Here is a 24,409-nt window from a genome sequence, read left to right as displayed (position 1 = left end):
GCAGCTGCCAGCTTATGCCACAACCACAGTAATGACAGATCTGAGCTGCATCTGTGACCTACACTGCAGCTTGCAGCAACACTGGATCCTTCGCCCACTTCATGAGGTCGGGGATCAAGCCCACATCTTCAAGGAGACAACACTGGGTCCTTAGCCCACAATGGGAACTCCTCAGAGGATATTCTTAGCCCTACAAAAACAGGCCACAGACTACATTTGGCCTATGAGATAGGACCCCTGGGCTAGATGTTTAAAGTCCAAAGGAAGGATCCTGTTTCATGACATATGAAAATTACACGGACTTCAAACTTGGGCACTCTAAGTAAGGTTTCACTGACACGTATTTTCTTACATATTGTCTGTGGCTGTTTTGGCACTACCAGGGCAGAGTTGAGGACTTATGACAGGCATATGGCCCCCAGAGCCTGACATGCTTACTATTATCTGACCCTTTACCAAAAAAGTTTGCCAACCCTGGTTTGGAGGTTCCAAAAGAGATCATTCTGTTCAAAGAACCAGATCCTCTGCAGGGAGGACATCAGATGTCTGGCTGCTTTTGGTGCCGTGCTAAGAATTCAGCTTCTGTATCAGCCACCACGGAAGATGATCATCCCCCAAAAGATTTTGGAGTTTAGTGTGGCGCCCTAAAACAGGGTAAGAACAGCCATGTTTACTGGGGACCCGGAGTGTTCCGAAGAAATGGGTTACACAAACTGCTATCAAATTTTTCTTCTATCAATGTGCTGAATGATCAGAGCAATGCACTCACTAGGGAGGTTTAGGTGATCCAAACGCACTCTGACAGTGGGGACCCTCCTAGAAGCCTGGTGTCTTAGAGAACAAAAGCTTCGACAGCACATCCAAGAGCAGCCAGCAGTTTTTATTATTGGGTTATCGTTATTAATAAGACAGTGCCGGGCCCTTCAAGTTCATGATATAACTTAGAGTGCTTTTTCCCCTTCTGGCTTTATTGAGATATCACTGACACAACTGGATTCTAAAAGCAATTACAAGTAGCCAGATTTAAGGATATGGAAACTAAGGCTCAGAATGGATAAACAATTTGCCCAAGATTAACAAACAAAATCAGAGCTTGGCTCTAAGTCTAGGTCTATCAAATTCAAATCTGATGCTCTTTCTATCACACCATAAGGCAGATGACATATTGCTACTCTTTTTTTTTCTTTTTCATCTTTCTTTTTTTTTTCTTCTTGTTTAGGGCCACATCCTCGGCATATGGAAATTACTAGGCTAGGGGTCAAATCGGAGCTTCAGCTGCTGGCCTACGCCACAGCAACACGGAATCTGACCCACATCTGTGACCTATGCCACAGCTCCCAGCAACACCGGATTCTTAACCCAGTGAGCAAGGCCAGGGATCGAACCCGCATCCTCATGGATACTAGTCAGGTTCTTAACCTGCTGAGCCATAATAGGAACTTCCATACCAGTACTTCTTAAATTTAAAAACAGTATCATATATTACTCACTAGCCCCCATGCCAGACTCAGGGTTTGTTTTGGTTCGGTTTCTGTTTTTGACAGTTGAGGTGGAACTCAATCAAAATATAACTAATAGGTTTTGTATGCCAGACATGGTGCTAAGTGTTTTTCACATTCAGCATCTACCCTCCTCTAAGCCTCAGTTTCCTTGTCTGTAAATGGACTTGACGATAGTAGTTTCAGGGCACTTAGTGCTGAGTTAAATGATCACTGGGCACATAGGGAAGTCTTAATAAGTAGAGTACACAATGAACAATGCTAAGCTTTATGCTGTCTTGTGTTCATATTTAAGTTTTTGTGTAAAATGAGGAGCGAGGCTCAATACTTTTAAGACCTATTCTAGCCCAAATCCATGAGACACAGGTGTTAGGCAACAATATAAAACAAAGAATTGAAACAACCAAGACACTGGGTATCTTGTAAAGTCCTCTCACAGGAAGGGAATCACGCTTGGAACATCAGCACAAGACTTAATTGGAAATAGACATTTGGGGGCCTGTACTTTTTTATTTTTTTGTCTTTTTGCCTCTCCTAGGGCTGTTCCCACAGCATATGGAGGTTCCCAGGCTGGGGTCTAATGGGAACTCTGCCTGTACTTTTATTATCAACTAGATTATTATACTATTTGAAAGCCACCATTCAATGAAAAAAATCAAGACTAGTTTTCTTCAGTAAGAATGGGGAATTTGGGGAGTTCCCATCGTGGCTCAGTGGTTAACGAATCCGACTAGGAACCATGAGGTTGCAGGTTCAATCCCTGGCCTTGCTCAGTGGGTTAAGGAGCCGGCACTGCCTTGAGCTGTGGTGTAGGTCACAGATGCGGCTCGGATCCTGCATTGCTGTGGCTCTGGTGTAGGCTGGCGGCTACAGCTCCGATTGGACTCCGAGCCTGGGAACCTCCATATGCCGTGGGAGCGGCCCTAGAAAAGGCAAAAAAGACAAAAAAGATAAAAAGACTGGGGAATTTGGATTTAGGTTGAAAGCAATTTAATTTAATTTAATTAATTTATTTAGTAGTTTTGCCATTTTTCTTGGGCCACTCCCGCAGCACATGGAAGTTCCCAGGCTAGGGGTCAAATTGGAGCTGTAGCTGCCGGCCTACACCAGAGCCACAGCAACGTGGGATCTGAGCCGCGTCTGTGACCTACACCACAGCTCATGGCAACGCCAGATCCTTAACCCACTGAGCAAGGCCAGGGATCGAACCCTCAACTTCATGGTTCCTAGTCGGATTCGCGTTAACCACTGAGCCACCATAGGAACTCCGTTGAAAGCAATTTTAAAAGATGCTTTAAACAAAAGAAGCTAGAACAGATAGAACTAACAGAAACCTATTTTACAGTCACACCCGTGGACTTCATTTTCCTGCTAATACGCTGTTTCTTTTATGTCCTAAAATCTGAACGGTATGTAGCACCTTCCTTTTGTTCCCATCACCTTTGTTATAAACCACACTTCCTTATAATACCCAGCAGGCCTGCTTCCCGCACCTGGGATTACATGGAAGGTGGGACATTCTCAACCTTTTTTGGGGCACATATTGCTGTAACATGCCCTAATTTTGCAGGATATCAGCCAGATCCTGTATCCCCTTACTGAATGGCCTACGCAATGAGTAGCCTAAGCTACTGTGACTAAGCTACTTCTCAAGTATCTGGTTCCCATAGAGACCAAACAGCTCTCCATTGTCAGGTATTCACTGCTTTATATGCCTGTAGAGTAAGGCTCAGCCACTTGCTCCCAGGACAAGGCCCAGAAACATCACCCTTTCTGGGCTCCAAGAAAGGCAACAGGCCCAGAATTGCTTTAAGACTTCTCTCCTGTGGCCCTAGGGAACAAGAGGGATACAAGTTCTGATCAGCTTGGTTATTACATTATTGTTGGGAAGAATCCTTGTTAAATGACACATTTTTATATAACACAATGATCATATTTGAGGGTAATTTTGCTAGACTCTAAAGTTCTCTGATAAAGAGAACACAGAGCAAGCTTTCTGGCACGCCTCAGGCTACAACTAAACATCAGCAACATGTCCTCAAAAGTCAGGAAGGGGTGTGTCCTGGCAATGAGAGGACAGGCTGACCCAGAGTGCTGGGCACAAAGAAGGATGAAATCAAGACACTGAGTGTCTGAGGAGCATCTGGTTCCAAGCTGTGCTCTGTGGACTCTACATCTGACGTCTCCTGGCCCCACCACTCCCCTGTGACCCCGGCTCCCCTTCCTTCCAATAGTCTCCTTGCCAGGTTCAAGCGGATGTCTAACATGCGTCTCAAACTCGTTCAACACCTGAACTTTCCATTTTCCCTCCAAATTAGTTCTTCCCCATCTCAACAAATATATGACTATTTTCCCAGTTGCTCAGGACAAAACCCTGGGAATGATCTTTTCACTCCCTATTACTTATTGTCCACCAGTGTAATCCAATTAAATCCTAATTCTCTATCTGCAGCAGAATCTATAATCCAGTTTTCTCCATCTCTACTGGTAGGGCATCAGATCACTCCTGAAACCTGAAACTTCCGAAACCTCCTCTCGGTTCCTCTCCCCACTTCTCCCTACCATTAATTCTCCACATAGCCAGAGTAATCTAAAAATTTAAATTAGATCTCGTCATGTCATGTTATTGCCCTTGCCCTTCCAATGATTTCCTATAGCAGGTGCAATGAGATCCATGCTGTTGACTCTGGCTGGGAGGTACTTTGTACCTGCCTTCATCCCAGCCCACATCTCTCTTGACTCTGCATCTCTGTCGCTGAGCTCGGCAACACCAACCTCTTTCTCTTGCTCATCACATTCTTGATGGGACTCTTCAGGTCATTCCAACCTCGGGCTCAAAGGGTCATGCTCTGGAAGACCTTGCCCAGGCAGACTTTCTGAGGTTACTCTCTCCCTAACCCTCATCATCTTATGAACAAAGGGTAAGCTTACACGGAAACACCTCGAATCATCTATATTTTAAAGAATATATATATTTGGCTTTGGGAAATTATGGAAGATCAAATTTTTATCACATACCCTAATATGAGAAAACTAAACAAACAAAATACTATTGGTTGAAGTTTCAAAATACTGGCTGTTGACACTCGTAAAAATAAAATTCATATTTGTAATGTTTTGTTTAGATCCTGTCAAGACTCCAAATGATAAATTCTAAGCTGCTAGTGGTTTCTAGGTTAGGTGTGAATTCCATGGGTAAACCAATCATTTATGGCCAGAGATTGACAGGAGATCAGGAGGTCTTGGGATGTTCACCACCTCACTCTAAGCTGACCCCTTTCAACAGCTAACAACGCACTGACCAAGACAGCTTTCTTGACATCAATTTGGCCTCTAGTGACAAAGCTTTTAAAGACTTGAGACATTCTAGATGGTTTTCAAATGTTGGTTTTCCAAGTGAATGCTCTTTTCAACACTTTTGTGTGAGTTCCAGGAATCAGATCTCTTCCTTAGGAGTCAATTATAAGGACATTGAAAGGGTTCAGTTGAGATGATCTTCAAGATGCTTCCTACATATTATGATACTTTACTATTTCTGGCTTTTAAAGAAGTAGTTTTTTGTAGAAATAGAGATAGTAATAGTATTGATAAAAGAAAGAATACCGAAAAATAACATAGCTAATATTCATTGAATCCTTATTACATGCTAGCCACAAAGTAGACACTTATTTTGAATGATTTTTTTTTTTTATAATCTGTGCTTTTGTTAACCGTCCTCTCATAGAAAATTTGCTTAACACAATAAAAGGGGGTATACTTTGTTTTACAGATATCTTATTTCTGATAGAAATTCAAACGGTGGAATATTCTAACTCTTACAAATGGGCATTTTTCCAGTCTTTTTTTATTTTTATTTTTTGGATTAGGTATATCTTTAGGGTTACGAGAAGGCAGGCTACACTGTAAAGCTAATTGACCATTTCTCTGCTGTCAACTCCAGATACCTACTTATCAGCAGCTTAATAGGTATTTATCGAAATAAATATTTACTGAAAGAATGCATACTTGCATAAAATCCACAATGAAAGCATGCATATTTTATGCATAAATTTTAACACATCATTGTGATAAACATCTGGAGCCACCAAAACATGGGAATACAGTTCCTAAGGCTCCAAACCAATAGCTTCAAGGATCTAAGACTTGTCACATTATTTCTTTAAAGATTAAAAAAAATGAGAAATATCATATTCACAGGATAATTTCAGAAATCACCTAGAGGTACTTTGAATAATATGTTTTTCACATGGGAAAGGTTTATAGAACCACCACACAATCAAAGAGAATTTCTAGATTTGGGGGAACCCAAATGCAGAACATTGAAATTGAAGTGACACTCATGGTGATTTATAACATTATTCTTTACTTACACCACCAAAGTACATATTGTAATGATTCAAAATTGGACGTATTGGTCCTCCATCACTCCGCGGCCCCATTTTACAAACCATTCACGTAAATTTAGCTCCACAGCAAAGAGACTTCTAAAGACATTCCTAACAGGTGCTTTGAAAATAAAACACTAACACTACTAATCACTAAAGACAATATCAAGTGAAATATTTGCTCCATTGAATATGTTGGGAATAAAGAGAATAAAAAGGTGTGGCAAATGAGAAAATACTACTCAGAAGACCTTTCTATGTCATCTATGTCATTTTCGTATTATATCCTCGAATAGCATCCAATCACCTCTATTCATTGGGGTCTGAAATAAGAATGAATTTAAATGTATAAAGTTTATGTCATTTTTAAGAACCTAAAAAAAAACCCCCTCCTTCTATTCATTTATAGGTTTTGGCCTTACATATACATTTGACCTGCTCAATAAATCAAGTTATTTTCCTTTTTGTATTTCAAATTTATTATTTAAAGCTCAAGCACATTCCCACCTAGATAAACAATTCAATTCTAGGCATATTCACTCTAAAGAAATTAAGAACGGATGCCTCATGGTACTCACCCTCCCGTATCTGTTGGCATAGGACCCAGTCAGCAAGGAATGGAAAACGATGATTGTCTCATCTAAGTCCCAGATGAACACCCTCTGCAAAGGAAGAACCAGGTCAGGGTGACTTTCCCTCAGCCGTGACACCTGTTTGTTATTTACTTCACTTCACCATGAAAAGGTAGTCTTGAAATGGGAGACAAATGAAAAATCTGAATTTACTTTTTTTTTTTTTAATACAACTGTTCCAATAAGAATCTCCCAACCTTTCGCAGATATAACCTCAGAGAGGTACAAAAGGATCAATTTATCAGCAACATTGATATAGGAGTAAGACTGTATGCCCTTTCTACTTCCATAGTAGTTTCTCAGTCTTGGTTCTAAAGAAATGAAAAACAGTTAAAACAGGTCTGTTTAGAAGGGCAATCAATTAAAAATCATCCAATTTATCTTTTTCTTATCTCTGATCTCTGCTTATCAAGAAATGTTAACTATTGTTTTATTCTTATCAAGTATTTAAAAATTGCACATAAAAACTAACTTTATATCTTCTGTTCACTTTATCTATTGCAATGTTACTACTTGGATGGTACATGGATCCTGCTCAATTTTCTTCAGATTTCAGATAGTTAACAACTTAAGGGGACACAATTCACGTGCTGTTAACATACCCGTGGGGTATTTGGAATTGAACTTGAGGGAATTCATCTCATAAAAGTCTTTGAGATACCACAAAAGATCTCCCAAGCCTGCTTTTCTTCTTCCCAGTCCCACTCACACCAGTACATATTCATACACATAAGTTCTGCTGGAAATGTGTCATCTTTTCAGCCAAAACAACCATGGTTTCCACCGTCAGATTTCACTTTGGCAATAAAAAGAAACTTAACTGCAGTAGGTTCAAGGCTGAAATCTACCACCCTTTAAAGTTTTATTTAACTCTTCCTGCTTTTGAACTCGGCCAAAACATGCCTCATAAGATGGTAACCACTTCTGTTTAGAATATTCTGGATTTTCCTTTTTCAATATACATAATGTGTCTTTAATTGTCAACTTTGTTTTATTAAGCATTTTTAGTACAACACTTAATTTATGTGTTGTACTAAATGGCAGTGACACAAGGGGTACAGAGGATTTTGCCAAAGCAGAATTGCATAATTAATTATGTTCCATTCAAGAGAAAAAACTGTTTTATTACATAGTTAAAATGGAAGAGAAAACAGAAATAAACAACTGCTTTATCTTTAACAGGGAAAAAAAAGAAAAAAACTGGTTTACTTATAATTAGTGTAGAAAAAAAAGCAGTAAAAAAGACATTTGGATGCCTTGATCACAGCAGGTGTCTGGAATCACCACTTAGCTACTAAGACACCTGGTTATTTACTAGGACATTGGCAATGACATACCTCAAGATCAGAATCTGGGGGAGGAGAAGGATTATTGTTTCTTCGGCCCCGTCCACGTGACTTCCCATCTGAAGCTCGACGCAATCGATCAGAATCTGAATCTTTAATAGGTGTCGATGGGCTGTGGATTGTACTGTACTCTGTGGAAATACAAGAAGAACCTTCATCCTTTGGTTCTATCCTCATGGTGCCAAGATTAACCTTGTAATCCATAGGGAAGTTGGAAGAGTAAAGCACATTTCATTCTGCTCAATTCCACATGATCTTTTACTTGCCTGGATAAATAATTTAAGAGGTATTTGATTATAGGCTTGTTTGTTAAGACTGTATGATTCAAAATAATAAAAACATAACAGAAGGTGGGAGCCAAGAGGTTGTACTAAGTTGCTAGAGTATTCTTTGTGGTTTTGTGCGATGGAACAATGCACTCCACCTCCCATGTCCACACTGCTTCTCTCTCACCCCACAAAATGGCTCCTGGCTGTGCTGAGAGGTCCATGCAATTGCCCTGTAGCTCTCCCACCTACAGAAAGGCTTCTGGTTCTCAGAAAGAAATGAAATGGAAAACCTTTGCGCCAGGGAGAACTGAATGAGACAGAGTTTTTTTCGCAAATTTAAAATTCTCCGTTTCTCTCCCCATTTTATGTGAGAGCAGGGAGAGGCAAGATGAGGAGAGCTGATGGATGGGTGAGGCCAGACGCTGCATGGCAGTTGTCACAGGCTATTCGTTAGTGTCTTAGCCTCTTTGAACCACACATCCCAAACCAAGCAGTGTGTTAAAATTACTCATCTGGGAAGCCCAGCGAAACCATGGAAATAAAGGTCTGGAAACCGCAAAATAAAAAGCAACCCCCAACCAGCTCAGAGGAAGAGCCACTGGGCAGTGGTTGTGGAGCGTGGGGGAGACTCTTACCCTGTTTCCAAACCATCTACTCTCACCCCGTAGGTACCTTTTTCTTTTTTTCTTAGTCCATCCAGTTCACCCATCAGACAATCTCCACCTCCCCAAACTCCAGATGTGCCAGTGTGCTGGCTCGCCCCTGAACCTCTTTGCCAGATCATTCTACGAGATATGGATTGGAATCTCTCAGTCTCATATGAGGAAGAATTATTTGCACAAAGATGTTTATGTTACTTTTCAACAAGCAGAAAACTATAAGGAGCAACTAAAGACCTGGGAACCTTTATTAACATACTACCAGCCTTGACTCTACCAACAAGGCCTTGTATGTGTCAGACTGTGTGGCCTCAGTATCACCTTCAAGTTTATGTGCTTCTTCAAAGCCTTATGAGTTAGGGTAGATAGGAATGAACTTTGACAGAGTCAATTCCTTTTTTTTGTCTTTCTGCCATTTCTTGGGCCACTCCTGCAGCATATGGAGGTTCCCAGAATAGGGGTCCAATCAGAGCTGTAGCCGCGGGCCTATGCCAGAGCCACAGCAACACGGGATCCGAGCCACGTCTGCAACCTACACCACAGCTCATGGCAATGCCAGATCCTTAACCTACTGAGCAAGGCCAGGGATCAAAGCCACAACCTCATGGTTCCTAGTCGGATTCGTTAACCACTGAGCCACAAAGGGAACTCCATCAGTTCCATTTCTAAATCACACGAAACAGCCCTCTACTTTCTGTTTAACCTTAAAATAGAATTGATTACTCTCACTTTTCAATGAGCCTTTTGCATGTCCTCTGGCATAAAACAAGAAGGTGAGCATCCTCATATAAACTGGACATGTGAGCTCCTATCCAGAGACCATCATGATGCCTTACAAGCCTATCAATTAATTCTGCCAGAAAATTTGAAACAACTCCACCAAATGATCAGTTTATGCAGTTATTCGAGGTGCATTTTTGGCTAGCTTATCTCACAGAACTATTAAAGTGCAAGGCTGCCTGGTCAACGTTAAGCATGCTCTAAATCTATGTTAGATTGTTTCCACGCCTAAGTAGATGTTGGTGGCATATTCTATTTAAGATGTTCAAAACCAAGCATCTCCCTTCCGTGTTTTATAGAGAATGAGGAGCTCCAAGTGAATTTTTTTAAGGAATTCATTAGGTTCAAAGATGTGTTTGGAAGTCTTGACCTCTTTTTTTTTCTTTAAATATTCTGCAGAACATGAATAGCCACCACCTGATACAGAACACCTGCCCATCTCTTTAACTGTTTCAAAATGGAGCATTCGCTTTGTAAGTGGAACAGCTAACACCTAATTTGCCCTGGACTTCAAGAACTGGAGTGTAAAGTCTATCTTGAATGGTGAGCTCTCCAGTTTTTAAAAGTTAACCTTTGAGAAGAAGCTAAAGACAAGCAATGATGTGTCTTATCCCATTATGTTTTATGCTTTGACTTCCAGACAGTTTAGGGATAATTTTATCCTCAAAGTAGTCTACCACAGCTAAGTTTTTTCAGCCAAGATTTCCTCCTATTGATGGCCTCTTCCTTGATTTCTTAGTGTTTACTGCTTTTTACCATTTTCAAAAACTCAAATCTTTAAAAATACATTTGATCTACATTTGTTTAGAATACAAAAGCTATAATGAAACTGATTATCCACATTTAAAAACTTCCCCTCAATTGGATTCGGAAGATGTGGTATATATACACGATGGAATACTACTCAGCCATAAAAAAGGATGACATCATGCCATTTGCAGCAACATGGATGGAACTAGAGAATCTCATACTGAGTGAAATGAGCCAGAAAGACAAAGACAAATACCATATGATATCACTTATAACTGGAATCTAATATCCAGCACAAATGAACATCTCCTCAGAAAAGAAAATCATGGACTTGGAGAAGAGACTTGTGGTTGCCTGATGGGAGGGGGAGGGAGTGGGAGGGATCGGGAGCTTGGGCTTATCAGTCACAACCTAGAATAGATTTACAAGGAGATCCCGCTGAATAGCATTGAGAACTATGTCTAGATACTCATGTTGCAACAGAAGAAATGGTGGGGGAAAAACTGTAATTGTAATGTATACATGTAAGGATAACCTGACCCCCTTGCTGTACAGTGGGAAAATAAAATTAAAAAAAAATAAAATAAAAATAAATAAATAAAAACTTCCCCTCAAAGAAAAAAAAATTCAATAATCCACAGTATACGAGAAGATTTTAAAATCATGTTATCTAAGGTTTTTCCAGGTGAAGAAAAAAAGCTCTAAAAGATGGACAATCTGACACTTTTAATACATTAAAACATACATACTCACTTTACAGAACTGAACTTATAAGAAAAATGAAATTTAAATAATACAAAAGTTAAAAAATATTCTTCCTTTTTGTTCTACGAGGTGGAATTAAATGCTTCTATTCTCCTAACCAGCTTTTCTGACTCTTAGTTCTCCTTCCTCCTACTAGTGCAAAACAACTCAACAAATAATTTAATCTTCTAATCCACCACTATCTCATGTTTCATTAAAATCCTCTCCAAATTGTTCAACTTTACCCCTCCTGAGATAATGGATGTGCAAACACTCAGAAGAGCATTCGTTTCATTGAACAAACATCGACTGAATGTTCACACTAGACACTGTACCAGGAGCTTGAAGTATAACCATGTCCCCAACAGCTGTGGTTCCTGCCTTCTTGGAGCATAAAATTCAGAGGAAGGCACTGATTCATGAACAAAAAATGAGAGATTACGAAACCACAGAAAGGATTCTGCCACAGGAAAGGTAGAATGCTAGGTGACCACAGAAGAAGTCCATGTAACTCAGATTTGCAGGGTTATAAATGCTTCCTCATGATTCATGATAGAAGACAAACTCACCAATAAAAAGGGTAAATAAATGTGTTCCAAGTGGTCACATGAGCATGTGTGAAGGTGAAGAAAGAGAGAGCATGCTGAGGAACTGAAAAACCATCAATGCGACCTGAATCTACAGACCTAGGGGATCGAGATGAAGCTGGAGAGGCAGGCAAAGAACTCAACAAGGGGGGGGTGATGTCATCACCTTTACGTTTTTAAATAGAGGACTCCAGCTTCAGTGTGGCCAGGGTCCCAGAGACAAATGAAGATTGACAAAGGGAGACCAGTCAAGAGGATAACTCAGTCATGTAGCTGAGGCTTGATGGTGGTCCAGATGCCAGTAGCAGGAATAAAGGAGATTTTTGGATTTGAAGAGTCCTTTGGCAGTGAAATCAGCAACTAATGGGATAAGAAGGAAGAAGTCAAGGATGATGCTCATGCCAGTGGTTTGGCCACAGGGCAGATTGTAGTATGAGCATGGGACTCGGGAAGAAAGAGGGATGGAAGAGAGAAAAACGTAGGTGAGAATTTGGGTCCAGCTTGGACATAGTGAACTTGAAGAAACTGTGGCATTCCCATAAAGATGTCCAGTAGGCTGTTAGACTGAACTGAAGCTCAGGCATGAAACCTAGACTGGGTTTAGGTTTGGAAATTGACACCACATACAATATAATGAAAGATATGGGTGTCACGAAGAACATGGGGTATGTGTAGCAGGAATGGGGCAGAGAAAGTTGGGTGGGGTATGAGAAGGAGAACCAAGGTCAGTGCAGTACAGAAAAAAGAATATGACAGGACAGAGAGAGGGATCAACAGCTTCAGATAAGAGATAAGGAAAAATAAGAACAAGTTCAAAAGTATTTTAAATTTAGAGTCAAAGATGGCTTTGGTGTATGAACGTATAGGCTTGAGAAGTATTTAGGAGGCACATTGGTGGGAGAAAAATGAGAGCAGAAAGAAGAGTAAACAGAGGGTAGAACTCCAAAAAAGTTGCTGATGACCCTACGTGGTGTCAATTTCCAAACCTATGATGGCCAGATCCAGTCATCTTCAGTCTTCAGTCTTATTTGACCTCTCTGTGCTAACCATTCGCTCCTTTAAACCATGTACCCATAAGAATAACCTGACTTCCTTTTCTTCTGCTTCTCATCCTATCCCCACACTATTCCTTCTCACTCTCCTTGGATACTTTTCTCCCTGCCCAAATCTTAAACGTTGGTGTTCTCCACTTCAGTGATACTAAAAGTACTGATGTGGGACAAAGTAAGGAGTTTGCATCGGGATGTTAATCAATGCAAGGCTTCCTTCATTGAAAAGTCTTGCTAAGGCGTTCCCGACATGGCTCAGTGGTTAATGAACCCCACTAGCATCCATGAGGACAAAGGTTCGACCCCTGGCCTCGCTCAGTGGGTTAAGGATCCCACTGAGGCTGTGTGCTGTGGCTGTGCCAGAGGCCAGCAGCGATAGTTCCGATTCAACTCCTAGCCTGGGAACCTCCATATGCCACAGGTGCAGCCCTAAAAAAAGACCCCCTCAAAAAAAAGTCTTGCTAAGGTTTTTGTTTGTTTGTTTTAAAGTCAGCTCAAGTAAAGTGTGCTTGGTCACCGTTACAAGCTGAAGCAAATCCTTTCTGTCATCATGTACCAACTATAAACAACTGGCACCCAGGCATTCCATGGGTGGACTAAACTTTGAGAAACAGTGCACCAGAGGTTCTCTCTGTGGTCCTCCTATGTCTCTATAGGCTCTATGTGGTTGGTAGCATCAGTAAGGAGGATTTCAATATAAGCCCCAGGCGGATGATTCTAAAGCTTCACCCGCTCATCTCTTGACCTGGCCATCCCACTGTTTGCCAGACCGCTTGATCTGAATACCCCATGAACACCACAGCTAGTTTTCCCAAACTGAATCTGCTTCTGTTAAAGAGTCTAATGAATGGTGCTAACATCTACCCAGTTTTCCAATCCAGAAATTCTTTACTGACTCCATCAAATCAAGACAACATTATGTGGTCCTTCCTCCTAAATACTCTGGCTCCAAGTTTAGGCCTTTATCATCCTCTGTCTTTATTCTCACAATAGGCTGTTTCCAAGTTTGCCACCAGCAGCCTTTCAACTATTGTTTGCACCACCATAACAGCAAGCTTGAAAACCCTTCGATGCTCTAAATGCTCAGTGTGGAACAGGAGAAAGAGTCTAGATTTTAGGACTGAGCTGCAGATTGGACTGCCACATTTCGAATCATGACCCCACTAGCATGACTTTGTGCAAGTTATTTTACTTTTCTATGATTTAGTTCCGCCATCTGTAAAAGGGGAATTAATGAAATAAAATAAAAATACTACGTAAGGGTCCTTAGAACCATGCATAGCACTAGCAGAAAAAAGCCCCACTGGGTCAAGCTCTGACACCTCATCTCTAACTGTTCCCTCCCTTGCACTTCAGACACACCCAATTATCCTGGCTCTCTGAAGATGTCAAGCTGTTTCCTGACTTTGCACACACTGTTCCCTTTTTTAGAATGCCTCTTTTCCATACTTACCTGCCTTCCCTGATCTGTCTGTGAAACTCCCATTAATCCCTAAAGATCAAGCTTGAGTATCTTCTTTGTGAAGTCTCCTTCTAAATTTTGGAGAATTTTCTATTTACGTTTATTTCTATTGTACGGTTATTATAGAGTTTTTGCAAGTAATTATGTTCACAGTGGATAAATTTGATTCAGTTATTTTAAGTAAATGCCATCACTCCTACTCCTGGAGGGCAGTCCTGGTGGTATTTATTTTGTATGCTGAGGGCACTTTAAGAATCCAGAGCACAGGAGTTCCCATCTTGGTGCAGAGGAAATGAATCCGACTAGGAACCATGAGATTGTGGGTTCAATTGCTGGCCTTGCTCAGTGGGTTAAGAATCCGGCATCGCCGTGAGCTGTGGTGTGGGTCAGACACGGCTTGGATCTGACATTGCTGTGGCTCTGGTGTAGGCTGGCAGCCAGAGCTCCAATTAGACCCCTAGCCTGGGAACCTCCATATGCTGTGAGTGTGGCCCTAAAAAGACAAAAAATACAAAATAGTAATAATAATAATAATAATATAAAAATAAATTTAAAAAATTTTTAAAAAGAATCCAGAGCACAAAATACACATTAAAAAAAAAAAATCAATGATCAAAAGAATGAGTGTTTCTCAAGTTAAGCTTTAACTCTATTAAATCTACGAAAATTATCTATTTCTACTGGCAAGTCAAAATACTTACAAATGGCAAATAGCTGTAATTCTTTTTAAAGCTTATTTAAAAATTTATGATTACAAAAAAAAAAAAAAAAAAAGGAGTTCCCGTCGTGGCTCAGTGGTTAACGAATCCGACTAGGAACCATGAGGTTGCGGATTCAATCCCTGGCCTCGCTCAGTGGGTTGAGGATCCGGCATTGCCGTGAGCTGTGATGTAGGTTGCAGACGCGGCTCGGGTCCTGCGTTGCTGTGGCTCTGGCGTAGGCAGGCAGCTACAGCTCTGACTCGACCCCTAGCCTGGGAATCTCCATATGCCGTGGGAGTGGCCCAAGAAATGGCAAAAAGATTTAAAAAAATATATATGTTTACATGTTCAATCATAAAATATTAAAATCTACACAAGGTCATTAGAATTCTCCATTTGTAAATAGCACCAAAGTGTTCCATAAATCCTTCAATATTAAAAATAAAATCAGGAATGGAACTCAGAAGTTTCCATTTGGTTCACTGCGCTCATAACTCCTACCTGAGCCTTGGAGAAACTGCCTCCAAATATTTTAGTTCTTAGTCTCCTGGTTTTTCAAGTTGAAGAGATAGTCTAGATGCCTTAACTTGAAAGTTCTACCTTCTACAGGTGTACAATATTTGCCAAATCTCACTAGCTGTTAGTTTTTGTCTCTCCCTCTCAGTCACCTTCAAACTAATTGGTCTAAAATACCTCAGGCAACTCCAACCCTTCGACACCAGCAGGATTTACTGCCTACTGTAAATTCTAATCCAGATTCCTTGTTGGACTTTATTTCTCAAGGTTCCCTCAAAATGTTACCTACTTTCTTACATATCTTGCCAAACAGTTTTCCAAAGGACTGTATCCATTTAAACTGTGTCAGTTTTACTACAGCCTTACAGGCATTGGTTGTTACTGTTTTTAAAAAGTTGTTACTATTTCATTAAGTGCAGAATAGCAATACATGGTTTTAACTGGGAGATGTTGGAGATGCTTCAAAACTGATGCAGACATCAAATGCTACAATTGTGTGGTAAAGATGGTAAGTGAAACACAGTTGCTGAACAAATTGGAGGACAAGGTTCAAAATAAGTTGCTCATTTGGGGAAGCTGATGATAAGTAGAAAAGGAATTTAATATATACTTTTGAAAAAGTATCACAGGTGGTAAGAGAGATGAGCCATCATGTTATCAAAACACCCCTACCTTGAATATGCAAACAAGGCAGGAGGAGGGTAGAAGATTTTGTTTTTCTCATGAACACAGTAAACTGACATGCAAAACAGATTCTCCTTGGGTTAATACAGGCACCAGATACCTCCATCCTGGGAGGCATTTTGTGTTTCCATTTCCAACAAAACAGATCTCCATGCGGGCACCAAGCCTAAGGAAACTGCTCTAAGATGGGCCCTGCTCCAGGTATGTGACCTTGGGGGACACCTGTCTACTGAATCTGGAGGACACAACCACAAATGACAGGAGCAGAAAGGCACCAGTGGCACTGCTAACAAGCTAACCTTGTTTCTGAGGACAGAAACATTCAAGGGCCCTGCCATGGTCAAGCCATGCTGTTCACTATACAGTCGGCTCTCTGTATGCTCCAGTTTAGCATCCACAGATCAAAGATATCTTTAAAATTCCAGAAAGTTCCAAAAAGCAAAACTTGAATTTGCCATGCACTGGCAACTATTTACATAGCATTTTCACTAAACCAGGCATTATAAATAGTCTAGAGGTGGTCTGAAGTATACAGAAGGCTGTGCATCAGTTACATGCAAACACTATGTCATTTTATAAAAGGGACGTGAGCACCCATGGGTTTTGGTACGGGGTGGAGGGCACGTGGCGGAACCAATCCCCCAGGATACAGAGGGAAGACTGTACAGGAAAATTCAGAAATTTAGGGGAAAGGCCAAATGGAAAAGGGGTGTGTATGCCTTTCACACTGATCACTTAGCTGTCCCTTGACTTACAGTGACCTCTGACAACTGCATCTGACACATGTTGCTACCCAAACCCTCCCCAGTCCTCTGACAACACCGTAAAAGAGATTCTCCCCTCCTGTAAGTCAGCCTGGAATCAAGCTCCAGACTCAGAGATCCTTAGAGTTGAAAACTGAAATTCTGAATATTCTCAAAACTCTAAAGAAATTCCAGTGGTGGCTTAAATGTCACATCATCACGGTCCTGTGATAGAATCACTACCATAGAAAACGAAGGCTCACAGCAGAGCATGGACATATACGTACACAACATATTCAGCTTACGTCTTTTTCTCCAATAAAAGGGGAACAATGTTGGAAAACTTCTTCAAAAAAGCCATTATGCGTTGTTTTTGGAAAACAATCTTTGAAAGAAGTCCATTTTAAAGCAGCTACAAAATTGGTCATCTTATCCTTGCCCTGGACCTAATCTTCCATTCAAACTTCAATATAAGAGTTTGAGGAATGAATGGGAGGAATTTTCTTAGGTCTTTAAAATAAACTGATCATTATTAATACCACATCCATACTGATAATGGACTGCAACCTCTGATGTTGCCGTGTTTCACTTTTTCTACCATCCCCTTCCCACTCTTGGTGATGTGGGGACTTCTGACTCGGGGGGCATCCCTAGTGAGTGTTGGCGATAAAGGCTTCTAAGATGTTCTGATGCATTTTCTGCTCTCTTTCGTGGAACCCCGCTGTACCTCCATCTCCTCATCTGTGATGATGGCAACTCCCCTGTTTGAATTTGACCTTTCTTTGGTAAGCTTCTGAAAGAAAGGTAAACATACAAAGCTCTCTTCTCAGGAAGTCCTAGCTCTGGACAGCACCCTAGTCTACCACCCACTGCTGTGTCTGAGCAGATTTCACTGGTGTCTCTGTATCGGGCCACCTCCACAGCCACGTGCTCACAGGGGCCCCACAGGTGGTTGGATGCTCAGTTGTGCCTTTTGGAAGGTCTTGATCTGTGAGCAAAGGGCCTGCATTTTCATTGTGCTATGGAGCGAGTCCTACCTGTAACTGTCCCAAAACACAAACCCTTGAGCCAGTGAAGCAAACACCACCTTGGGATTATGGGCAAAGACAGACCATCTATGTCACGCATGCTGGGCAATGTGTGAAGTGCTGGGGATCCAAGCAAACAGGACGGTTCTGCCCTCCCAGAATCTCTGTGCTGCCCGTATTCCTGACTTGTTGAGGGACAGCATGGGACAACCTGCCACTTAAGACCAAGTCTTGCAGCCTCAAGCATGAAACCTGCCACCTCATTCACTGAGAAAACAGAAGTGCCCACTCTCCACACTTTCTATGCCTGGCAAACCCACCTGACAGTACTTTTAATGGTCTGGCTCCCCTCTTGCTAGAATGGATGGATTTCTGGGCTCCCAAGGCCAACCCCTCATTTGGGCAGGAGAGCCCAGCCCCCTCTTCTTCTTCAGCCAGCATTCCCTGTCTTCTGGATTGACATAGACTGAATGTATTTCCTGCCCCTCCCCCCCCCCAAAAAAAACCACCCCTGACTTCTCCCTCTAGTTTCTGCCCCATTTACCCACTTGCAGAGTATAGTGAAAATAATGGAAAGAACTGTGAATGTCTGCTGTGTAAATTTCCTCTCCTCCCATTTCCTTCTGAATCCACTCCATTCATGCTACTTCCTCCATCCCTCCTCCAATACTCCCCTTTGTCAAGATCCTTAGTGACGTGTCTGTGACCTACACTGCAGCTCACAGCAAGGCCAGATCCTTAACCCACTGAGTGGGGCCAGGAATCAAACCTACATCCTCATGGATGTCAGTCAGGTTGGTTATCACTGAGCCACAATGCGAACTCCCTGCATTCTTTTTCAAGCCTTCACCAGTATTGCACACAGATCACCTTACTCATACAATGCTTACTTCCCTTGGCTCCATCCTTCCCCTGGCCCTATACCTCCTTTAGCTCTATCTACACTTGTGGCCTTGGTCAACTCATTCAGGTACCTCATTTTTACATGGCATTTGTGGTGCTGACTGACAAATTTAGGTCCCAAACTATCCTATGAATACCAGACTTATTTATCCAACAACTTATTTGCCATCTCCTCTTTAGAATTCTTTTTCTTTCTTTTTTTTTTTTTAGCCATGCCCTCCACATACAGAAGTTCCCAGGCCAGAGACTGCACACATGCCACTTCAGTGACCTGACCCACAGCAGTGACAATGCTGAATCCTTTAACTGCTAGGCCACCAGAGAACTCTTGGATTTCTAACAGCCATTTCAAACTTAACATGTGCCAAATAGAAATCCTGATTCCCTCCACACAACCTTCTCTTCTGACCATTTTCCCCATCAATAAATGGCAAATGCACTTTTCTGGCAGTTTGAGCCCCACACTGTCCCTAATGACTCCTCCCTTCTTACTTCTCACAGTCAATCCACTGACAAATCCTGGTGGTTCTCCTACTTTCTTATCTCTTTCAAGTCTGACTGTTTTCACCACCCCCACCCAGAGCACCCAAGCCTGGCCCCCTTTATACCATGGACCCCAGGAATCTTCTCCCATGTGATGGCCCCAGGCCCCATCTTCTGCAGCTCATTCTCTGTCCAACAACCAGACAGATTCCTTTAAAATGTTAGGACATTGTGTCATTTTCTGTTTAAATACTTCTCACCTTAAGATAAAACCCAAGGTCCTCTAAGGCCTACCTGCCTGCTGCGATCTGGCCTCTCTACTATTCCCCCTGACCACTCCTCTCTCTCAAGGGGCTCCAACCATGCTGGCTTTCTTGCCACTCTCTGCATCTACCAGGCATGGTCCCTCCTCCCCCAGATATCAAGGTGGCTCTCTCCTCACCTCTTCTGGGGTCTGCTAAAATGTCACCCTGCCAGACCCGTCTTCTGAAATAGTTCACCTCCCCTAACTCTATTCTCTTTACACGCATGTCAAGCTTCCAGGCACTTCTGACTACCAGAAGCATGGTTTTGTTTGTTTGTTTGTTTTCCTCATGGCCTCACTTGCAATTCCCAGGCCAGGAGTTGAAACAGAGCTGCAGCTGCAGACCTATACTGCAGCCAGAGCAACACGAGTTTTGAGTCACACCTGCAACCTAGCCCACAGCTCATGGTAATGCCAGATCCTTAACCCACTGAGCGAGGCCAGGGGTCGAACTTGCATCCTCATGGAGACTAGTTGGGTCCTTAACCCACTGAGCCACAACAGCAACCCCCACAGATGCATTTTGTATTTACTTATTATCTGAGTCCCCTGGTAGAATGTAAACTCCCTCAGGGCAGAGACTTTATTTTGTTCACTGCCAAGGACCCTGTGTCTAGAACAGTGTTTGGAACATTCCAGAGAATCAATAAACATCTGCCATGGGATAAACTAACAATTTGGCATAGGGAACATCCCTGGTTCACAAGATACACATGATCACTGATAATCCCCAATGGAAAATTTAATTTTAAACATTCTCTTAAGGAATGTGTCACAGGTGAGCATTTATCAATCAATGTGGCTAATTCAGGGAGGATCTGATGGGAGGAGAACCTGCTTCCTTATTCTACCTTCTGGGTTCAACTGCCTTCATCCAAGACAGACTTAGGAGTAGACCTTAACCTTCACAGTAAAAGTGAGGCCATGTTCGGATAGAAAAGTGGAAAACAGATTAGTCAGGGCTTCCTCTGGGCTTTGAGATGATCTCTCTCATTCTACCTGCCGTCTCTGCCTCACACACCTGACTGGACCCGAAGTGACTTTTCTCAAGGAGAGCATCACTTCTCCAAGCCAGAAGTCTTGCTTTGTAGTGATGAGGACACAGACAGGTGGTCCAGGCTCTGATGGGCTCCCAGATGGGGAGGCTTAGCCAACACCTCTCCGGGAGGTTTGCAACTGGAGGAGAGGAGCTACCCAGGACCAAGGCTTAGCTGCATGGTTTCTGGAACCTGCACTGAAAATGTGACCTCCTTCTCTTTCAATGTTAGGGAAATAATCCACCTGTGAGGGGATGGATCCTGAAATTTCTGGTCCATCTCTGCATTCTCTCCAACTTCCAAGACAGAATACAGAAAACCAAGCATTTCAAATTTCATCTTAGTGGACAGCATAACTGACAAATCCAGACAGTACAATCTGAACGGTGAGGTTAACTTGTCATTTAAATAATTACCTGCACATTATCTGGACGTCAGCTTTTTCAGCAGTAAAATGCGGATAGTACCATCATGAAGATTATATAAGATAATTTAATGCTGAAATATTCTGCACAACATATTAATGCTGCCATGTGAAGTGCACTGTTCAAAGTCACCTTATGGTAAAGACAATTAAAAAAATGATCTTCCAGCTTAAAAATATTTTCATCCTTCAGTGAAATTTAAATATAGTTTAAGTTTGTTCTGATGGAAATGATGCCATCACTGAGCTCATTTAAAAGAGTCTAGGAGTTCCCATCATGGCTCAGTGGTCATGGAATCTGACTAGTATCCATGAAGACACGGGTTTGATCCCTGGCCTTGTTCAGTGGGTTAAGGAGCCAGCGTTGTCACAAACTGTAGTGTAGGTCACAGACACGGAGTGGATCCCACATTTCTGTGGCTATGGCCTAGGCCAGTGGCTGTGGTGTAGGCTGGCAGCTGCAGTTTCTGTTCGACCCCTAGGCATGCCATGGGTGCATGCCATGGGTGCAGCCCTAAAAAGCCAAAAAAATAAAGTCTGCACTTCTAGCCTTGGATGAATCTCCCTTCCTCATCTTCTGTTCCTGATTCATTCACATCTTTTGATGCTAAGGATATATTTCACCCCCTTTATTAGCTTTTTCTCCAAACACTTTACATAAGAAATCTCTGGTTCCTGTATTCTTCTGGAGCAATCTGCTGCTTCTCTAGCAGGACCTTGTTTAAAATTAGGGTTGGCTGTTCACACAGAGTGCTTCCCAGGGACAGAGACTAACCCTCTTGCTCACTGTATCCCCACTGAACCTAAGGGTACTTTGTAATTAAGAGATGCTCCATTGATAGCTAAGGAAATGCTAAAGAACCTCATTAAACCCTTATTTACAGGTAGCAGTAGGAGAAACCATGCTTTCTGCCTTTCCTTCCACTGGAGGACAGTGTAGAAAAATTTAATGGCAAGATCAAGGAATAAATCTCAAGAGAAATGTGCTCCCTCTATAATCTTTATCAATATCCAAGCTGAGTCAAGGGAGGTAATTACAGGAACAAATGTACTGAATCGGAGACATTGGGAAAAACATTAAATGGGAAACTGGATGAGAAACAGATTCCTCAGAAGGAAAGTTCTTAGAATGCTCAGAACATTTAAAATATCATTGGGGATGGAAAAGAAAGAAACTGCAGAAATTGAAAATGATGTCAGTGGTAAAGAAAATGAACGTTTACATTTGGGAAGCATGTTACAACTGGCAACATGCATTTTTATATAAATGAGCTGAAGTGAAATGAATACAAGCCGATTAATTACATGGGAAAGGTATAAGACTTGGAGCAGAGAGAAGAAAAGATGCTCCCAAGGTAGGTGCTCTTGGGAGGCCACACTTATGTGACTCTTCAAAAGGCTTATGTGCACCTATTAACCAACATGGTGGCACTGAAAAGATGCTTGTAATGTTATGTGCAAAACAGGTGCTTCCTGAGCATGGAATGGTGTGCTGAATCTTTTCCCTGCCTCTTATACTTTTTTTTTTTTTTTTTTTTGCGGTGGGGTGGGGGGGCATACCTGCAGGATATGGACGTTCCCAGACTAGGAGTCAAATTGGAGCTACAGCTGCCAGCCTACACCAGAGCCATAGCAACGCAGGATCCAAGCCATGTCTGTAATCGACACCACAGCTCACAGCAACACCAGATCCCTGACCCACTGAGCAAGGCCAGGGATCGAACATGCAACCTCAAGAATATTAGTCGGATTCGTTTCTACTACACCACAACGGGTACTCCTGGTCCTTATACTTCTTGAATAAAACATCTTAATTTTTAATTTTGTCTTCTGAGAAATGTATCTCCTACCTTTCTCCAGAAGGGATTTAAGACACCCACTGAAAATATACATCTTTAAAAAACAATGAGTGGTACATCAGAAGAAAAAGTAAGGTGGGAAACGTAAACAAAATAAGGCCAGCGGAAGTGTGGCCAGCACAGGTTTGCTTGCCTGAAGGTCTGCAGTCAACACAGGCAGAGGCACAAATAGTTCAAACACTCATAGGGTACAGAGGGTGAGAGAAACCAATTATGTAGGTGTTCCTAGTGCAAAGATGAGGTGGAGATGCCTTGTGGGATTGCTCATTGAGAAGGTGCTGTGTGATGCCAGGAATGTATTCTCATGGTAAATAAAACACCATGATTCACAAGACTCTAACTTCTAAGGCTGATCACACCCACTCCACATAGCTGACTGGCACTTCAGAGCACAAAGCACTGACGTCCGAGCATCTTACATATTTTAAGGGTAAAACTGAAACTATCTAGAAGAATAGGACCATCATTTACCCTTCTGGCAACCCACAGCATCAAATTTCTACTTGACTTTTAGATAGCAATAACGTAGGAGGTTATACTGATGAGTTCCCTGGAGTGGAGAGATTTTTTTTTTTTCTTTTTACATCTGCACCTGCAGCATATGGAAGTTCCCAGGCTAGGGGGTGAATTAGAGCTGCAGCTGCAGCCCATACCACAGCTATGGCAACACAGATATGAGCCGCATCTTCGAGTTACGCTGCAGCTTGCAACAATGATGGATCCTTGACCCAATGAACAAGGCCAGGGATTGAACCCACATCCTCACAGAGACAACACAGGGTCCTTAACCCACTGAGTCAGAACAGGAACTCCTGAGTAGAGTAAAGTCTTGGCTGCTGAGTTAAGAGGAAACTCATAAACTTGTTACTAAGTTAGCTGTTCTGAGATGGAAATGACATTCTCATATGAAAATGAAGAGATCTAATCAGGGAAGATTCCCAAGTGGAAGGCCACAGCCCTGAAGAAGGCCCACGGCAGTCTTCAGAAAGTTACTTAGAATCCACACAGATCTGTGAAGTAATGGGCCAATAAGCCTTCAGAGTGACCTGCCAGACAGTGTGAACATAATTCTGTACAGGGAGATTTTTAAAGTAGGAGCTATCTGTCTTGGCAAAAAACAAACAACCTCATCAAAGCCTTGAATACACTACATTACATCATATAAAATTCTCAGTGAAGGAGTTCCTGTTGTGGCTCAGCAAAATGAACCCGACTAGTATCCATGAGGATCTGGGTACAATCCCTGGCCTCACTCAATGGGTTAAGGATCTGGCGTTGCCATGAGCTGTGGTGTAGGTTGAAGATGTGGCTCAGATCACACGTTGTGGTGTAGGCTGGCAGCTGCAGCTCCAATTCAACACCTAGCCTGGGAACTTCCATATGCTGTGGGTGTGGCCCTAAAAAAATTAAATAAAATTTAAAAAAATTTTTAAAAAGATTCTCAGTGTGTGTGTGTGTGTGTGTGTGTATGCATATATATACATGTGTGTGTGTGTGTGTATTGCTTTTTAGGGCCACACCTGCAGCATTTAGAGGTTCCCAGGCTAGGGGTTGAATCAGAGCTA

At 42.0% G+C, this 24,409-nt stretch overlaps 1 protein-coding gene across 14 annotated transcripts in view; it reads right to left on the bottom strand.

Moving 5' to 3' along the window:
- Positions 1-24,409, bottom strand: part of EYA1 (EYA transcriptional coactivator and phosphatase 1) — a 357,169-nt gene that overhangs the window by 69,505 nt on the left and 263,255 nt on the right. For all 14 annotated transcript variants that reach the window (XM_021089240.1, XM_021089251.1, XM_021089242.1 and 11 more), the window contains 2 exons: positions 7,854-7,993; positions 6,463-6,546 (listed from right to left, as the gene is read on the bottom strand). In XM_021089240.1, coding sequence (XP_020944899.1) covers positions 6,463-6,546; positions 7,854-7,993 — 224 coding nt within the window. The remainder of the gene's footprint in view (positions 1-6,462; positions 6,547-7,853; positions 7,994-24,409) is intronic.

Source organism: Sus scrofa, chromosome 4 (genome assembly GCF_000003025.6).
Source record: "Sus scrofa isolate TJ Tabasco breed Duroc chromosome 4, Sscrofa11.1, whole genome shotgun sequence".
NCBI classification, from domain to species: Eukaryota; Metazoa; Chordata; class Mammalia; order Artiodactyla; family Suidae; genus Sus; species Sus scrofa.
This window is presented reverse-complemented; position numbering and strand designations above follow the sequence as displayed.